The sequence below is a fragment of the Sinocyclocheilus rhinocerous genome, unplaced genomic scaffold (genome assembly GCF_001515625.1).
Source record: "Sinocyclocheilus rhinocerous isolate Xijiao unplaced genomic scaffold, SAMN03320098_v1.1 scaffold219, whole genome shotgun sequence".
NCBI classification, from domain to species: Eukaryota; Metazoa; Chordata; class Actinopteri; order Cypriniformes; family Cyprinidae; genus Sinocyclocheilus; species Sinocyclocheilus rhinocerous.
The window spans coordinates 218,680-237,102 of record NW_015666166.1 but is presented as its reverse complement, the minus strand read 5'-3'; the positions used below and the strand labels follow the sequence as shown (position 1 = coordinate 237,102).

Here is an 18,423-nt window from a genome sequence, read left to right as displayed (position 1 = left end):
TTATGAGACGCACAGCTGCTTGATGCAGGGACACTAGAGGAAGTGCTCGTTTGATCGCCCGTGAGAACGCTGGTCCAGATGTGCCCACAGGTGCTGATGTCCTTCACCACCAACAGACCATCATAATATCAAGGACACACCTTCAAGTGTACTGAGAGATTGGGAATGATAGACAGGTATTTTACATCAATAATTTGTGACCCTGGACCACAAAACCAGCCTTAAGTCGCTGGGATATATTTTTAGCAATAGCCAAAAAAACATTGTATGGGTCAAAATTATAGATTTTTCTTTTATGCCAAAAATCATTAGGATATTAAGTACAGATCATGTTCCATGAAGATATTTTGTAAATTTCCTACCAAAAATATATCAAAACTTAATTTCTGATTAGTAATATGCATCACTAAGAACTTCATTTGGACAACTTTAAAGGCGATTTTCTCAATATTTTGATTTTTTTGCACCCTCAGATTCCAGATTTTCAAATAGTTGTATCTCGCCCAAATATCGTCCTATCATAACAAACCATACATCAAGGGAAAGATTACTTATTCAGCTTTCAGATGATGTATAAATCTCAATTTCGAAAAAATGACCCTTATGACTGGTTTTGTGGTCCAGGGTCACATTTATCTATATTTTTTGTGTTTTAGTTCTGCTTTCATCAAGTGCATTCTACACTGACAGTCAGTTGAAGAATTAAAGATTTGTTTTTAGATCATTTGGCCTAATTGTGACATTTACTGGAGACCTAACAGACAACAAACAAACTCCCTTCCGAACATTTAACATGGTATGCATGGTTTCAAAATACCATAAAGCATATATAGTTAGAATATGAATGAATGAATAAATAAATGTTTGCACTAATTGAAGGAGATTCCATATTTATTTAAAACAATGGTTAACATGGTAAGTATTTGTGATTTTGTGACAGATTTAGAATCTTTAAGATTCCGATGGTGTTTAACGTAACTTTTTCCTTTGTTTTGAAAATAAATAATACATAATACATGCATAATAAATAAGTGATTCTGTTGGAAAAAGATCTCTTATTTATTGATTTATCTGTTTATTTATGGGTAACATGGTAAATGTTTTTAATTTTATGACTTAAAATGTTTAACATCAAATTATTTGTGTAATATAACTTTATTTTGTTTAGAAAATAAATCATGCATGATAGATAGATAGATAGATATATAACTATGGGTAACATGGAAAATGTTTGTAATTTTATGAAGGATTTAGGATGTTTCACACTGAATTTGTGTTTCTTTTGACATTTGTTTGTGCTGTAACAAACACAGCACAAACAAATGTGAAAAGAAACACAAGGTGAGGTTTTTCTCACACATGAGGTGCTGTAAAAAGAGCAGTCTGAGATCTAAACCATGATGAGTTCAACCACATCCTCTCATTACAGGACGACTGAAATACAGCAGCAGCGCTCCATCATCTCTCTCTCTCTCTCTCACTGCTGTGCTTATAATGGACTGGACTCAGCATTTACTACACTATTCAGAACCTGAGAGAACTGAAAACCGAAAAATCTGAAAATTGATCTGTTATGCTTGATAAGGTATTAATTTCTCAAAACTGAGAAGGATGGCTCTATTATTGATCTCAGTAATTTCACTGAATGTTTTAAGATCATTCCTTATAAACTCTTTTTTGCAGAAGAGCATCACACCTTTAGTTCTTGGACGTCTGGACTGCTAGTGAGTGTATGATTTCTCATTTGATTTTACATAATAGCTGGCTTTTTCCTTTCTCTTCTCGTGTTACTCTAAGCCAGTATCAACATGGAACAGCATTCACAACCCATTTAATCTCTATAATGTGACGTATTTCTGAGTGACACAATGTGCAATGAAATATACTGTATAAGGTGGGACTCGACTTTATCCGTCAGGATTTGATTGGATGTTGAAAAGTGTCTCTGTATGTCAAGTGAGTCGAGGTTTGAAAAATGAAAGAGGTTTGGAGTTGGACTTTAGATTATAAACAATATTTTTCTGTGGAATAATGTTCTAAGATTGTTTTTTCACAATAAGACCAGGAACATGTAAGGAAGTTAATAGTGAAGATCTTGATTTCATGTTGAATTTATCATTCAACTTCCAGAACGTGATTTCTGTCATTGTACGGATATAAATGTGTGCTGCTAAGAGAATCAAAGAGCATCTAAGGATCTAGTACTGAAAGTGCAAAAAACAGGAATCGCTATTCAAATGAACATGGAGTTTCCATGGTTACACATCAACCCCCCACATGTCTTACACACCCCAGAACCCAGAGGGGTGCAGGACTGAACTCCGGTGGCAGGGATTTTGCCTCTTTTTTTTTTATCAGCATATACTGTTGGTCACATGACAGTTTCATAGGGTGAATGTTTTATTTTTACACAGATCTCTCTCTCAGTCACACACACACAAACTGAAATATCATGTTGCATTTTGTAATTGTAGACCTTGTAGGTCCATGTATATGTAGCTATATAATGTATTCAATCTCACCTTCCATTTTCAGTTGATGAATATATATCTATACACACACACAGTATATACATACACTGAATTATATATATATATATATATATATATATACTGTGTGTGTATATATATTGATTCATAGTGAATAGTGAGACAATTTCCATAATATATCTTGATGGTAACACTTATTTTATTTACAGTGTACCATGAGCTTTAATACATTAATCAGCTGTGAAACGAAAGTACTTTTTTTTTATTTTTTTACATTATTTAATTTCATAATTTTTATGATTTAGAAGATGAATTATCATTAATATTTTAGTATACTGAAGTTTAATGTTTTGCTATAGTGTGTAAGTATTGGTGCTAAATTAAGAAAAATCTGCTTATTTTCAGATCAATACATATTCAATGTCTGCACTCATCTTTCTTATTAGTGCTGCTGACTAATAACTATCCTGACTAGTACTGGCTGGAATAAACAATAAACATGGTTTACTTTTAATGCTTAAAAATGAAGTACTTTTGTAGTTTTACTCCAATAAAATTGAAAAGGATTACTTATATGTTTACTGGAGCAATAGTGTATTGTAGTACTTTCACTCAAGTATACTTGATTTGTGTACTTCGTCCATCAGTGACAATAATGTTGTCAATTAGACTCTGCATTCCATGCAAAAATAGCAATATTTTCCTTTTGACTTAAGTCAAAACTCATGAATCGTGCACTATACGATGAGGAATGTATTAGTCCGTTTTGATTTCATGTTGACCTCAAACTTTTAAGGAAGGGATATCATGTGCAACAGCATGTAACATGTTTATTGTGGCATTGTGTTGTGTTTCACTATGGTTTTTGTGGTATGCAGTACACTAGTGTTTCATTCTTGACACAGCCTGAGTGTGTCTTGTTCAGTTTGTCAGGTTTCAGCAGGAGCGTTTATGACTTTGTCCACTATTGATCTCAATCACATACCTGCACATGTGTGTCTGTTTCTGACATTCGTTTGCTCGTGGTTGATCTATGATAGGCCTGTCAGTAGTCGTTTGGGTACGACTGAGCTTCATTCCACTCTTGTCCACCTCGGTCGCTCATAATTCCTGACGTCTGTACATGCGTGTCACACTCGCACACAGATGCAGCTTTTCTCATTACTGCACGTGTCAGAGATGCTTAAACTCCAGATGAGTGATTACTGCGATCTACAGGTGTGTGTGTGTGTGTGTGTGTGTGTGTGCGCGTGCATCGCTCAAACAATCACACACACATCTGCAGCAATGCATGTGTGCATGAGTAACATGCTGACACACATTCCTGCATTTAAACAAATGTTCTTTAAATGCTGCTGTACATGCATCAAAATTATATTTGACTTTTATTGTGAATGATTTATGAAAGCATTTATAACAGCAGCTGTATGAATGCATTTTCGTTTGCAGACAGCTGACGTTCACTCTCTCTCATTTTAATGCACAAACGCACGTTTTAGTTTTAATTAAATGTCAAGCGATGTCAATTTTGATTTGATCTGCTATAATTCACTGGCCTGTTTCTAAAGCTGCTCTTTTCTTTCCCCAAATGGAGTATTTACAGATCATCTCCATTCCTAACATCCTTATTAATGTTGTAATCCCCAGTCTTTGCTGCTCATCCTCTCTTTCTCGGTCTATTTCACTGTTTTCTATTCTTTCATCAAAGCTGAAGTGTGTGTCTTGTTGTGATAGCATTAGACACATTTATCAGGCATTTATTATTTATTATAATATGATTGGACTGAAAAGTTAAGACATTTTTCTCAAACTTTAAAATGGCAAATTATGATTATTAGACAATAATCACTGAATTAATCATGCATGTCATGAGGTCATGTGACAGCAATGTAACACAAGTGTTTGAAACATTAGGAGCATGGTCACATTTACTATTTTTCATCAGATTTTCGTGGACAAAATACACATTTATAATGAATTTGCGGTTTAAAATATATTAACTTTAAATGTAATAAGAAAAATACACTACAGTTAAAATTATAATCAAGTACTTTACATGTGCTTTAGCATGTTAGTCAACACATTAAAATGGGTGTAGTTTTTGAAGCATGGCAAAAGATTACATAAAACATAAATTTGTACTTTAAAATGTAAAACATTAAATTTTTTGGCATTTTTAAAAGAGTACTTAAGTGTGTTAAGTCATGAGTGTACACTTAGCTACTGTGGTGTTTTATTTTAACATATTATCAGCAAGTGCAAATTTAAAATGTAATATTAATATTTACTTTTAAGAATTATTATAAGTATTTAAACAATATTAACATTATGCTTTAAAAATTTTAAGTACACTACAAGTGCACATTCAACACAATTAAGCACCTTTTTTTTACCTTAAAAATAGGTCATTTAAATTTTTAAATTTTTTTTTTTTTTACATAATTGTGCATTTTTAATTTTATTATGAGTGAAGAAATAAATGTCAAAAAAGCTTGTTATACTAAGTGAAATTGGACATTGCATTGTTGGATAGTTTATTTGTTACAATGTGCTCGGTTGTACAATTTTGCTGCAGTATGTATAATCTGCACAGACATGCATTATATATAACAGAATATGATATAATATTATATAATAGTATAATATAGTATAGTATAATATATTCTTATGTCTCTGCATTTTCTTGATGCTTCAGATTTTTTATTTTATTTTATTTTATTTTTTTGGACTACGCAAAACTTTCAGCTAATTATAGAAGAGAAAATGAAAAAGACAATAAAAAGAGGGCAAAACCTTTAAGAGAAGAAAAGAAACGTGTTTCTCGGTGACATGGAAGACCTTATTCTCCTGTGGACTGTGACGGTTTGTCAGAGCCAAACAGCTCTGGGGCGATGTCAGCCATTCCCAGAATTCAATTCATCTCCTCATTTAAAACATCCCAGAGAGAGAGAGAGAGAGAGTTGATGAGGGAAGGGTTGTAATATGATCGATGGACTAAAACATCTCTCAGTAATTGAGACCGAAAATGAATCTACTCTTTTCAATTCTGAGAAATTCAACCTGATACTGAACAAGATACAAGATGAGGAATAGAAAAAAGAGACAAACATGGAGACCTGAGCTGAATGCCAATTCATGTATCCAATGCAAGATTAGGATTAATGCATCCCAAACTATAGTGTGCTGAAAATCACACGCAAAAGCTGTATGGATTCTGTACTATTTATTGAATTAATTTTTGCTAAACTTATGCTTGCATGCAAAAATAAACAGTATTTGACGTGATCTAAAGTATCATGATGCAAGTTTGTTTTTGTTTTTTTTCCAATTAAAAAATGTGTTACACTGCCTTAAATGTTTGTTGAGTCAACTTGAAAAGTGATGTCTTTTTAATTGGCAACTTGGATATTTGAGTATCTCAACAATCCAGAGAAGTTATGCTAATGCTAAATTTGAAAGGGGTCATATGATGCTGCTAAAAAGAATTTTATAAAGAATATATCTTTGGATTTGAGACTTTAGTCTTTGCAACTTTACAGATCTTCTTTATGCACCAAGAGCTTGTAACACTCCAAAGAGAAAGGAACAATTGAAATCGCATCATATGACCCCTTTAAGTAAATAGTTGCCACAGTCACTTTTTACAATTAGTACTGTCTTCATACTCAAATGTACATACTTTCCAGTCATCACCAGCAAAGTACACGTCAAAAATATTAAGCCTAAATTTAAGATTTTTATACTTAAATTGCATAAAAATGTGCATCCATTTGGATTACACCGTTTAAATTTGTGATGCATATTTCTCAGTCATACATAAATGAAACAGGTCAGATGTCTGTTCTAGTACTAATAAACTTAACTTTTTTAAATACACAATAAGTGGGTTAATATATTTATCATCAATAAATCCAGTTTGTTTCAATCTCATATACTTTAATTATTCCAATATAGCAATATTTGAACCATGTTCATACTTTTTTACAATGAACAGATTTATGCAGATTCTAAGCAATTTGAATAAATGCATTTTAAAAATATGATTACTTAAAAATCAAATAGATTCAAATAATAATAATATACGATGTCAGGATTTTTTTAAAAATCTGCCTGTTTTCTGAGTTGGTGGAGAGAACTAAATAAATAAAAGTGGTATTTTACAATCATAACCAAATCATAATCATCATTAATCAAGGGCAATAAAAGCCTCTCAAGATCCAGAAGCAGAAGCATGTGTATCATGTCAGCCCACCACATCAGAGCGCGAGAGTGAATGACTCATTGACCTGCCGGTCATGCTCTAGTTTACATATCAAATGAATTCTCCTCCATGTGTGTCGGGTCAGAGATGAATTGACCTGGAATATCTCGCAACCAATTTATTTCGTTAGGAGCCGTGAGACTGGAATCACACGGCCTCAGCGAACACACACACACACACACAGATCTTCTGTACCTCAGTGTTTGACAGTCCAATTCAACAGCAAATTATGCCAAGAAAATCAATGAATAGTGATTTAAACATACAAAACATATCTATTATTACTGTCTGAAAACACACCAAACACCTTTCATTGTGCCTGTGCTTTTCAGGATAATCAACTTACACTCGAAAAAAATTAATTAATTAATAAAAAAATAGGCCTACATTTAAGATTTATGTATTTGAATTGCATATAAAATCTCCAGCCTTTGGATTACAGTTTTAACATAAACGAATCAACGTAATGTGATGCATATTTGACAGTCATACATAAATAAAACAGGTAAGATTTCCGCACTCAAGAAATCATGGCATAGTTTATTTTAAACTATTTGCATCTGTTTTTTATTTTATTTAATCATATTTTCAAAATGCATTTATTCAGATAGCTTAGAATCAGCATATATTAAATATGAACTTGGTAAAAAAAAAAAAAAAGGCTTTAAAAAAAAAAAAAACTAAAAAATGTTACAATTTATGATATATAAAAAAAGGATTTATTGATCATAAATATATAAAAGCCAGTTATTGTGTATTTTAAACACATTCAGTTTATTAGTATTGTTACAGAAATCTGACCATTTATGACTGACTGGCAAATATGCAGTACATCAAATTTATAAATTTATGTTCAAACTGTGTAATCCAAATGGATGGAAATTTTTATATGCAATTCAAATACATAAATCTTCAATTTAAGCCTAAATATTTTTCTCTGGGTCACAAAAAAGTATTTTAACATAAAAAAAAAAAATACACTTAAGAATTAACATGCCTTAACAAAAGTACATTCTTTACATTTCTGCTCTTTACCTGTCCAGACTTGGTATGATATGATTAAAATTTTAAGAATTTTTTTAATAAATGCATCTCTTATTGTTTTTATCAAACTGAGAAATGTCAATTTTATTGGGTCGGATTCACGAAACATTCTTAAGAATGAAATTCTTCTTAACTGCTATATATTCTAAGTTAAGAATATTTAGAATTTTCATTTTGAATTTTAAGAATATTATATTCCCAAAAACATTTCTTAAGAATGTTCTTATCTTTTTTCTGAAGACTGTTCTAAAGACAAAACTTTTTTGTAAACATCATCATAACTTCTTGAAGTTAGGGTTACCTGTAACTTGTATTAAATCTGAATTTTTCTTCTCAAAAACATAACATTTTTGAGAATGTCTTAAGAATTTTTCAAGAATTACCCTTAGGAACATTCTTAGGAACTACTTTTAATTTTTTTTGTGAATCTGGCCGGTTGTCTGTAATAGTTGATAGCCATAGATATTATCTATACACATTATATTACCAAAACAAAAAAAGTGAGAGGCTCCTGTTGCTTCAGCTAATTGCACAATTGTTGCTTTTAAATAATACAACAAAGCCTAATAAATAACCTCACACACAATCATGCAGCATTTCGCTGAACATGAACACATTCAAATCCCAACAGCAGTGAGAAAAACAAGTGCAGAGGGAACACACACACACACTTTATTAAAGATTATGTTTATTAATACTTTAACTCTGAACCCTTCTGCTGTATACTGGGTAAATAGAGGGGTATTTACAGGACATCATCATATATGCTCTAATAAAATATGCATACATATATAACTGACTTTTGATCAATAAAAAGAACAAACATTGTCGGTTGATAGCACTGTAGTGTTTAAAACAAATGACAAACATTAGAAATCAGAACATTTGACAGGGTTTCTACAGGTCTTAAAAAGCCATAATTCACCCTTCCACAAATTAAGGCCTTAATTCAAAGCAAAAAATAAAGTTACAGCATTAATGTTGCATGCGAAAACCCTGTTCTAATCAAACATATGAAGTCTTGTTTTCTGAAATTGAGTAAAATGAAGTGAGTTTATGTTTAAAGCAAGAACAAATATCTGTCATTCGGGAATGAAAACTTGTGTCCCTCGTGACGTAGACATGTGGGGGCGTGTTAGAACGAGCCGTTTTAGGTAGGCGTGGCTGACTCTTAACTTTTATAAAGAATATCTCTTTGGATTTGAGACTTTAGTCTTTGCAACTTTACAGATCTTCTTTATGCACCAAGAGCTTGTCACACTCCAAAGAGAAAGGAAAAATTGAAATCGCATCATATGACCCCTTTAAGATGATTTTTCTGAGCCCATTGGCAGATGTTTGTTCTTGTTTTAATCATGAACTCTCTTGATTTGGATAAATTTTTTAGAAAACAAGACTTCTTGTCTTACGTAATTTTGCTTCTCAAGTAAATGTATCTTGATTTAAGAATCGTCAAGACTTTTTTGCAGGGTGATCAGAAGGATCAGTAAAAGTTATTTCCATTCTTTAGTGTTTAGGAGCAGAGCTATTCAAACCTTTAGCTTTTTTTGTGAAATCAATAAAGTAGGCTAATGTATTCGCAACACTTCAAACTCTGAAAATACAACTTTCAACAGATCTACAAGACATTTACATTTAGACACCTTATCGACATATTGTTTTCCTTGCATTTTATTCCTTAGATTTCCTTTTCCTGGTTTTATAAAGTCTTATATTTACTTTCAGAAAACCTGCAGAAACCCTGTTTTAGAAACATCTGCGTGTACTAGAAATGTTCAAATTCATGAATATTTTTACGACCTGAATAATTCATGAGCAGCATGATTTCGGCTGACTTAAAAGAAAAAAAATTATGGAAAATATTAAGTTTCACTTTGCTCAGAGGGCTTTAATTTGTTGGTTTTGCTTATTCAGCTGATTTCTGTTTGTCAGTAAAACTATAAATTAACGGCAAAGTAGGTCAGTAAAATGATAATAAAACGAAAGAACGGACGGTAAAATGCAGCATTGGTCTTTTGGGGTTTTGATTCTGCAGGAACCTGAAGTTCTCGTGAAGTTTTGCAGATGAATTTGTCACCACTGTCTCTTTCTCTTAAAAATGTTCTGCTCTGCAGAGTGTTCGATAAGGCTTGTTACCATGGAAACCGAGACATGGCGGCAAGGTCGCATCTCCGCCGCTGACACAGATAAACAGAGACGAGAGGAGACGTGAATGAGATGAGAAGGGAAGAAACGTGATGGAAAGACCTGAAAGAGATGGGATGAGGTAGAATGGAGAAGCGTTCCTCTGGGACCCTCTGGAGATCTTCTTCAGGACCTGAAACACGCCGAGCAGGTTCCTCCGCGGCTGGACTCCTGCTGCGGCGAGATGGTTTCTGCAACCTCTGACTGCAGCAGATCATTCTCATTAGCTATAATGTGCTTCACCAGACAGTGTGCGGCCTCATCTATATTAATATTCTCCTGCAGAGAGAGAGAGAGAGAGATAGTACCTTTCCTGTCAGTGTTCACACACCTCGTCTCTGGCAGTGACTGCATTAATTAGCTCGTGAATATTCATGACATACTGTAGCCGAAGGACTGTGAGTCAGCAGAAAGTGTGTGAGCGGTAATCATCTTCACACAGAAACACACCTGATTCACCACAAATGTAGTAATGATGCTGAAAATTCAGCTTTGATCACAGCGATAAATTACATTTTAAAATATATTCATAATAGAAAACAGTTATTTTAAATTGTAATAATATTTCACAGTATTACTGTATTTACTGTATTTTTGATCAAATAAATGCAGCCTTGGTGAGCAGAAAAAACTTCTTTCAAAAACATAAAAAAATGGAACCGACACCAAACTTTTGAACAGTAGTGTAGATTCAAATAACACTGTAAGTTTGAACATGAACAAGTATAAATGAGATTTGAGAATTTTAACCTTTGTTTTCATTAGGGATGCACCGATACCATTTTTTAAAGACCGAGCTGAGCCTGACATTCTGTCGCTGCTGCCAGAGTCTCTGCACTGAAAGTTCTGTCGATGACGTCACGGGGTATCGGTCTTTGGTATCGGAGTGTTTTTACGAGTACGAGTACATGAGCTCAGTATCGGGCCCGATACCGATACCAGTATCGGTATCGGTGCATCCCTAGTTTTCATTTGAGGAGTCTGACCACAAGTTTCTGGGCAAGTAGGCTAAATGATGACAGAATTGTAATCTTTTGGTTAAAAAGATGGAATAAAAAAAAATTTAAATAAAAAATTTAAAAGGTAATTGCGACTTTTTTATCTCACAATTCGGACTTTTTGTGCAATCTCGTAATTGCGAAAAAAAAATCTCAGAATTACGAGATAAAAACTCACAATTCTGTGGGTTTTTTCCCCACCACAGAATTAAAAAATTCAACTTTTTCTCACAATTGTGACTTTTTTTCTTGCAATTGTGACAATTCGGACTTTTCTTCTCAGAACTGAGTGTTAACATCTTGAGTTTATATTGAGTTTTGCCATGGAATAAAAAATAAAAAGGTAATTGAGACTTTCTATATCTGAAATCAGATTTTTTTTTCTCAGAATTGTTAGTTTATACAGTATCTCACTTGAACTATAAGTTTTATAGACTTGTAATTGCAAGTTTAACATCTTGCAATTGTTTTTTTTTTTAAAGTCAGAATTGTGAGAAATAAACTCAGTATTGTGAGATAAAAAGTGGCATTTACAGTTTTTTTTTTAATTCCATGGCGGAAACAAGCTTCCATGAACGAGTGTGTCGTGTGTTAAATGAGTCTTTCAACCAATTAAACCACAGACAAATCATAATCGCATCATATGACCCCTTTAAGGCTTGTTCACACCGGGACGAATATCGCGCACGATTATCGCCGACGTTTAGCGCCTCGTTACTAAACAAAGGGCCCCAATGTGAGTGTGCACACCGACGCGCAAAACGCGAAGCGTAAAAGCGTCATTTTTTAAAAACGCCTCTGGCTCATTTTTTTGGTTTGACGTGCCGGGTTAAAAACTGTCCGACCAATGAGATCGGCGCTTTTGTTCACGTGCCTGGAGCTGCTGAAGTTACAGTAAAACACGACTTGGTGGCGCTCAAGCACAAAACGGTCTTGCCGAGCACACATTGATACCTAACGACGAAGAGGAAGTAAGTAGACCAAGAAGATGCATCGAGGCAAGATGAATGTAGAGCTGCTGGTCTCATTGGTGTCTGAACACAAAGGGCTTTATGACAAACGCGACAGCGACTACAAAAATCTCGATAAGAGGGAGTTGTTATGGAGAGGAATTGCAGATCAAATAGAATTCGATGTGTACCGGGGTATTTCTGTTTTTCATTAAGCGCCATCTAATGTCAGGGAGTGAATTTGCATGTTCACTCGGCTCATCGCCAGCGAAAAATAACTTGGGTATGAACACAAAAGACGCGTCGAAAAACGTCAGCGATAAGCGAGCAAGCGAGCGGTGTGTACGAGGCTTTACCCTCACCATGACCTCTCACGTGACCTTTTAACCTCTGTGCACACTGATCTTGAATATCTGAAGACTCTGATGGTGATTTGAGATGATTCATGATGTACCTTGGCTGACGTCTCAAACCATCCCACGAAGCCGTTCTCCTGGCAGAACTGCTCCATCTTGATGCCATTGTTGGTGAGAACGTCTCTGCCCTGATTGCACTTGTTGGCGAGCAATACGGCCGCCACGTGTTTGCCGTTGGATAAACTCAGCTTGGCGTCGAGATCCTCCTTCCACCTTGTCACCGCCTCGAATGTTGACGGCCGTGTGACGTCGAAAACGATGAAGGCTCCCATGGCCTCTCGATAATACACCCGCGTCATGTTCCCGAAACGCTCCTGGCCTGCGGAAGAGAATGAATCAGAACAAACCGCATGACAGATAAAGTCTTCTGTAAATCGCAGCTATATAGGTCATGAACATACATACATTTCACCGTGACTTCATGATGATCACAGCAGAACTCAAAGACAACAATGAGAGGTTTATCTTCAGCTGAAGCCTTGGGTGAATGCGCTAGAACCTCAGTCTCTTTGCTTTTTCTTTTCTCTGATCCACGTGATCGTACTTTGAGATTCTTGTACACATTTCCAAGGGTCCGAACTAAAGCCTGGATATCATTAATGAGGAAAAGCACATTCCAGCAGCTCATATTGATCAACTCCACTGAGCTCCAGCCTCACGCCGTTAAACTTAAAACTCAGTGCTCAGGATTAGTGTCAGAAGTTACTGGAGCAGCGGAGTGAAGACTGAGAAACTATGAAGAGAGCAATGGAAACTACCCAGCTAGCAAAGTTCTCTCAAAGTTAAGAATAAAGTTCTTCCAAGAACTTTTGTTCAAATTATGTGGTCTTTAATAACATTCTAAAAATGTTAGCACACAACCATTATCTGTACATCGTTCATGGAATGTTTTTTCTGAGACACGTTTGTCTAACATTTTTTAAATGTAGCTATTTGTTTCAGAATATTCAGAGAATATTTAAAAGTAATGTTCCATAATGTTTGCAAAATTCTGAAATGGAATGTTCCCTTAATGTTTGCATAAACAATTATTTTTTTTTATTTTTTTTTAAACTGGACCTTTTGAACGTTTAGAAAACATTCAGAAATAATTTCTTCATAACTTAATGGGAACGTTAGCAAAACGTTTCCAGAACACATTTTAGTCAGCTGGGTAGTGCAGCAACATGAGACGTCCAACAGCGGAGAGATAAATAGTTGCCATTTACAACAAGAGAAATTATGCTTTCTTTACAGTAAATGGCTTTTTGATATCAAATGGAATGACATTCAGTCATGTAAACGTTTTAAGTGCCCAAATACCTCTGTAATTGAGTTGATTTGTTTTTTTTTTCCTCTTAAGAACGGCTTCACAATGGCAAATCACGCTCCTGTCTGATGTCCCTGCTCATTTCATCGATTTACAACAACATTACTGTTTTCCTTCAGTTTTTTTTAGGTGGAAATCTCCCTCACATGAGCGACGAACACATCTATCTATCTACCATGCAAGTTATGAACTTTGACAAATTAAGAGTAAACAAAAAATAACGTAAAAATACGCACAGTGTCAATATCTAAGGCTGTACATATACAAATTAATACATTTATAAATTCATTGTGTAATTATTTAGTTTTTATTATTATTGTTGTTGTTATACGTAATTTTAAACAAATTTTAGGCACAGAAGAAGAGTTTGTTAAAAAATAATAAAAAAATAAAACTAATAATAAAAAAGTGTAAATTACCGGCGATGTCCCAGAGTTGCAGTCGGACGGTCTCCTGGGCGAGGTTGAGAACTTTGAGCGCGAAATCCACGCCGATCGTCGCGCGGTAGTTCGGTGAGAAGTTCTGGTGCACGTAGCGCTTGATGATGCTAGTTTTCCCCACACCCAGATCCCCGATCACCAGGATTTTATACAAGTGTTCCTTCAGGTGATGGTTCTGCATGGCTGTGTGAGACGGAGCCGAACATGGACGCGTGTGATCCGCGGCCAGACTCTGAGGGAAGAAACAGAAACGCCCGCGGAGAGAAAAGCGCAACTTGTGACTCGTCAGTGGAGCATGAGACCGGAGACGGAGGGGTATGGTTAACTTCATCATCGGTATGGTAATCACAGTTGGCGAAAAAACATCATCAATACAGTTAGATTAAACACTAACAAAGAGTACCAGATACCACCGCTGTGAAATGTATTTACCATGATCAACGCCCTCAAAAACTGACACGTTTTCTTCACCAGTTACAGTGGTAAAGGTCTCAAAACTGTGCGAAGACTTAAGTGTAGGACCTATTGTAAGTTTACACTGATTATCCTAAAAATACAGGTACATCAGGTTAAAGTACATAAAGGTTTCAGTAATAGTAAATGTACATGGCTTCCTTCAAAATGTGTAATATTCCTTGGATTGGATATGATGGACATATGAGACAACAACTACTAGACAACTAATTCTGAAGCAAGCGGTTCCTTTAAGCTTTAAACAAGGTGTATAGAGATCATTGATGCTGTAGTTATGATAGAAATGTCAGTTGCATTACATCTCAAATGACCGAAACCCACTTGAATTCCGAACTGACTGAATTGTTAAAACTAACTGAAATTGACTTACAGAACAAGTTTATACAAATTTGATTTCATGCACTTTTCACTTAGCCTACACAAAAATCAAGTACACCTGAGGTCAAAAGTACCTTAAAAAGCAGCTTTATTAAAGATCATGACATATACAGAAGCACAAAAAAAGCAAAAAGCAAAGATTGTGATAAAACCATTGGATTCAAATACAGTATTCAACATTTGAAGTGGACCAAAACCTTTCATCAAAGTTGTCCTAAAACCAAAATGTGTTCTTGTCTTAGGACAACTTTGATGAACTATTTTGATCCACTTCAAATGCTGACTACTGTAGTCCTGAGCATCTTAACTGTTGGCAAATGACTCAAAATATACATACACATCCCTTTAGTCTACTGCTATTGATAAAGTGTGGTTCATTAAACCACAAGTACTGATTTTCCAGAGAATAATTGCCAACTTGGTATTCTCCGAATACAAAATGACTTTGTCCAATTAAAAGAGTGGTGTAAAAATTGAGGGGGCAGAGTGCAAATGTGACATTCAGAGCTCACATGGATCAATGAAAATCTGAAATCCCTTTTTTGCTTAAAAAAAAAAAAAAAAATAAGCAGCTGAGGCACACTGCAGGACCTGAAGGCATCCTACTTTCATTAGCACAGATCTAACAAGAAAAAAAATAAATTAAATGCTGTTTTCCGTCATAGAGTCCTTGTGGAAATCCACACGAACAGAACAAAAAAAAGGACAGGACAACTTTGTGTGTTAAAAAAAAAAACTAATTAAGATTTTTAGATCAATTTAAAACCATAACTAGATTCTAGAAGGGGTTGGTTTTGGGTGACAGCAACAATTGGAAGAGTTGGTGACCCAAGACAGGAACATAACAGAAGACGTATAAATTCCCTAGAGGCCAGCAAGAGAGAGAAAGACAAAGCTTTGGAGACTCGCATGGAACCAGACCAAGATGAAGACCAAAGAGAAGAACCTTGAAGTTAGTTTAAAGCTTCATAATGTATGAGGAATTGGGAAATGAGAGCGAATCAAATCTATAGAGACTTGTAACTTCACGTTCAAACGGTTTGCTACAAAAAGAAACCTGAAAGGGAGAAATATTCTGAAGTTCAATCTACATGGCCTCTTTGATCACTTAACCTGTCTGGTGGAGGTCATGGGAAAAGACCGTTTTCACTAAAAATTTAGAAGTTTAACTTGGCAACAAAGTTTAAAAAAAAAAGAACAGCACTTTCTTCCAATTTTCAGAATTGCATACTAAAAAAAATATTTCACCCGACCATGCTTGTTTCAATGGACCAATTCGTCTGCACTCTCTAAAGTTTGGCGATTGGTGTAGCAGCTACAGCAATGCTCTCAATGGCGCATTCATCCGTTCCACGACGGATTTCGAAAAACCCATTCTCGCCCCACCCGATTCCCCAGCTGTTCTTCACGATCCAGTACTTCTCGCCGGTCTTATGGCACTTCCCATACCCCACCAACAGCACGGCGTGATTCGTCAGCTCAAACGGATTGATGGAGTCACGGAGGCCGGTGTGATGGTAGATGCCCTCCTTGTAGTTCATGAAATCTGGGTAGACCTCCAGGGCCACACCCATGGGGCCGTTCCTGAGGCAGAGTGCAAATGTGACATGCAGAGCTCACATGGATCAATGAAAATCTGAAATCCCTTTTTTGCTTAAAAAAAAAAAAAAAAATAAGCAGCTGAGGCACACTGCAGGACCTGAAGGCATCCTACTTTCATTAGCACAGATCTAACAAGAAAAAAAATAAATTAAATGCTGTTTTCCGTCATAGAGTCCTTGTGGAAATCCACACGAACAGAACAAAAAAAAGGACAGGACAAGCTCGAACGGATTGTTGGAGTCACGGAGGCCAGTGTGATGATAGATGCCCTCCTTGTAGTTCATGAAATCTGGGTACACCTCCAGGGCCACACCCATGGGGCCATTCCTGACCAGCTCCAGCATCATGGCCGCCTCGCTGCAGCCGCCGTAGAACCCACCCACGTAGTGATAATCAGAGGCGTAGTACCTCGTGCATTTCTCAGGTACTTTGCAGGGAGAATCATCCCCGGTGTACGGGAAACAGTCCTCCTCCACAATGCCAAAGTCCTGGATGTATTTACCAATCAGGTATGGAAAACCTCCATCGCAACCTGTACAAAAGACAACAAAATCATTTGAAATACAGACACTAAAATCCAAAATGTTAACGTCAGAACATCCATTTAATTGCAAAATTTATGGTGGAAAAAAGAAGGGAAGAACCAGGGTTATAATAGTACCTAAATGTAAAGACATTTTCCATTACTTGAAACACATGTTAACTGATATTATTACACGGCTCTGTGGAATACTTGATTCTGATTGGCCAGTCGCGACATTCCGAGGTATGCTATCCTTACATTCTCTACGCCGCTTACATTTCTTTTCAAGAGCACTTGTGCTCTTACTTAAAAAAATAATAAAATAAAATAAAAAATTAGGAACACCTTCTGATGAATGACAGAAATTAACCTTCCTATTATAAGGCGATATTTGACTCCTTAAAAGTTTTTTTTTTTTTTAAACCTTTGTAATGCCTCTAACTTTATTAAATGTACGCCATCTTTTGTGCCAAAAAAATTGAATTATAAACTTATCAAATTTTAATTAAACAATAAATTCAATTAAAATAATAAGATACAATCAGGAAGAATAAGTTAACCTACTAGTCAAATGAAATCAGCATCAACAATTCATCTTTGCACGGCACAGAAGAGGCATTACAGACTTTTTGACAAGACTCATTAATGTATTTCATAATAACAAGGTTATGAAATTAATGTTTTAAATATAAAGTTTTGAATATAGAAATATGAAAATTTAAAATGACTCAATTTATACTTTAAAATGAAACTGAAACCACCAGTAGGTGACAGCAAGTCACTGTCTTTGTCACGGAATCATTAATTCAATAAATTCGTTCAAATGGCTGATTCATTTAGGAACAAAGCAAGTGACTCCCTTTATGACTCACTAGATTTGTTCAAGAACACAGATTCATTCATAAACGAAACAGCGCTGTGTTTGCTTGGAGATGCGCAGCGGCTCAGCTGTGATTTGTTTGGAATTATTTTAGTTGAGGAAATAGAGCATAATCAGACAACAGTGTTCCTAAAATGTAAGTCACTAAAAATTAACTTATGCATAAAACACAGATTCATTCATAAACGAAACAGCGCTGTGTTTGCTTGGAGATGCGTAGTGGCTCAGCTGAGATTTGTTTGGAATTATTTTAGTTGAGGAAATAGAGCATAATCAGACAACAGTGTTCCTAAAATGTAAGTCACTTAAAATTAACTTATGTATAAAATCAAAAATGTTGTATAGAATCTATTTCACATTTGCAAACTCCCTTTATAATCATTAAAATTATGTCACTCCTCTTAGTTCATCGCGATAATTAATGAAGCTCTCTACACTGCACACTGAATCTATTATTTACATCGTCTCTACACTT

At 35.2% G+C, this 18,423-nt stretch overlaps 2 protein-coding genes across 4 annotated transcripts in view; both read right to left on the bottom strand.

The window, feature by feature from the left end:
• Window positions 1-9,890: 9,890 nt before the first annotated feature.
• Window positions 9,891-14,309, bottom strand: LOC107731817 (ras-related protein Rab-38-like). Of its 2 annotated transcripts, none has more exons than XM_016542997.1 (3): window positions 14,071-14,309; window positions 12,381-12,661; window positions 9,891-10,257 (listed from the first exon to the last, which is right to left on the bottom strand). In XM_016542997.1, the coding sequence occupies exons 1-3, from the start codon at window positions 14,270-14,272 to the stop codon at window positions 10,105-10,107; spliced, it is 636 nt and encodes a 211-aa protein (XP_016398483.1). In that variant the 5' UTR covers window positions 14,273-14,309; the 3' UTR covers window positions 9,891-10,104. The 2 variants fall into 2 exon arrangements, with proteins under 2 accessions (XP_016398483.1, XP_016398482.1); XM_016542996.1 differs by lacking the exon at window positions 14,071-14,309 and adding an exon at window positions 12,748-13,215.
• A 705-nt stretch (window positions 14,310-15,014) lies between these two features.
• The window catches only part of LOC107731820 (dipeptidyl peptidase 1-like), an 11,182-nt gene continuing 7,773 nt past the window's right edge, over window positions 15,015-18,423 (bottom strand). The window contains exons 7-8 of one of the 2 annotated variants that reach the window (XM_016543003.1): window positions 16,845-17,077; window positions 15,015-16,499 (exon numbers count right to left, since the gene is read on the bottom strand). In XM_016543003.1, coding sequence (XP_016398489.1) covers window positions 16,233-16,499; window positions 16,845-17,077 — 500 coding nt within the window. In that variant the 3' untranslated portion in view covers window positions 15,015-16,232. Of the gene's footprint in view, window positions 16,528-16,844; window positions 17,078-18,423 lie in introns of both variants that reach the window. The other variant, XM_016543002.1, reaches the window with a different exon arrangement.

Bases quoted from the DNA above. Each gene is read 5' to 3' on its own strand.
- LOC107731817 (XM_016542996.1), bottom strand. From the start codon at position 12,970: ATGAGCTGCTGGAATGTGCTTTTCCTCATTAATGATATCCAGGCTTTA. The intron at 12,662-12,747 runs GTATGTATGTTC...TCTCTTCCGCAG, and splicing joins TCATGAAGTCACGGTGAAAT to GCCAGGAGCGTTTCGGGAAC. The intron at 10,258-12,380 runs GTACATCATGAA...CTCTCTCTGCAG, and splicing joins GGTTTGAGACGTCAGCCAAG to GAGAATATTAATATAGATGA.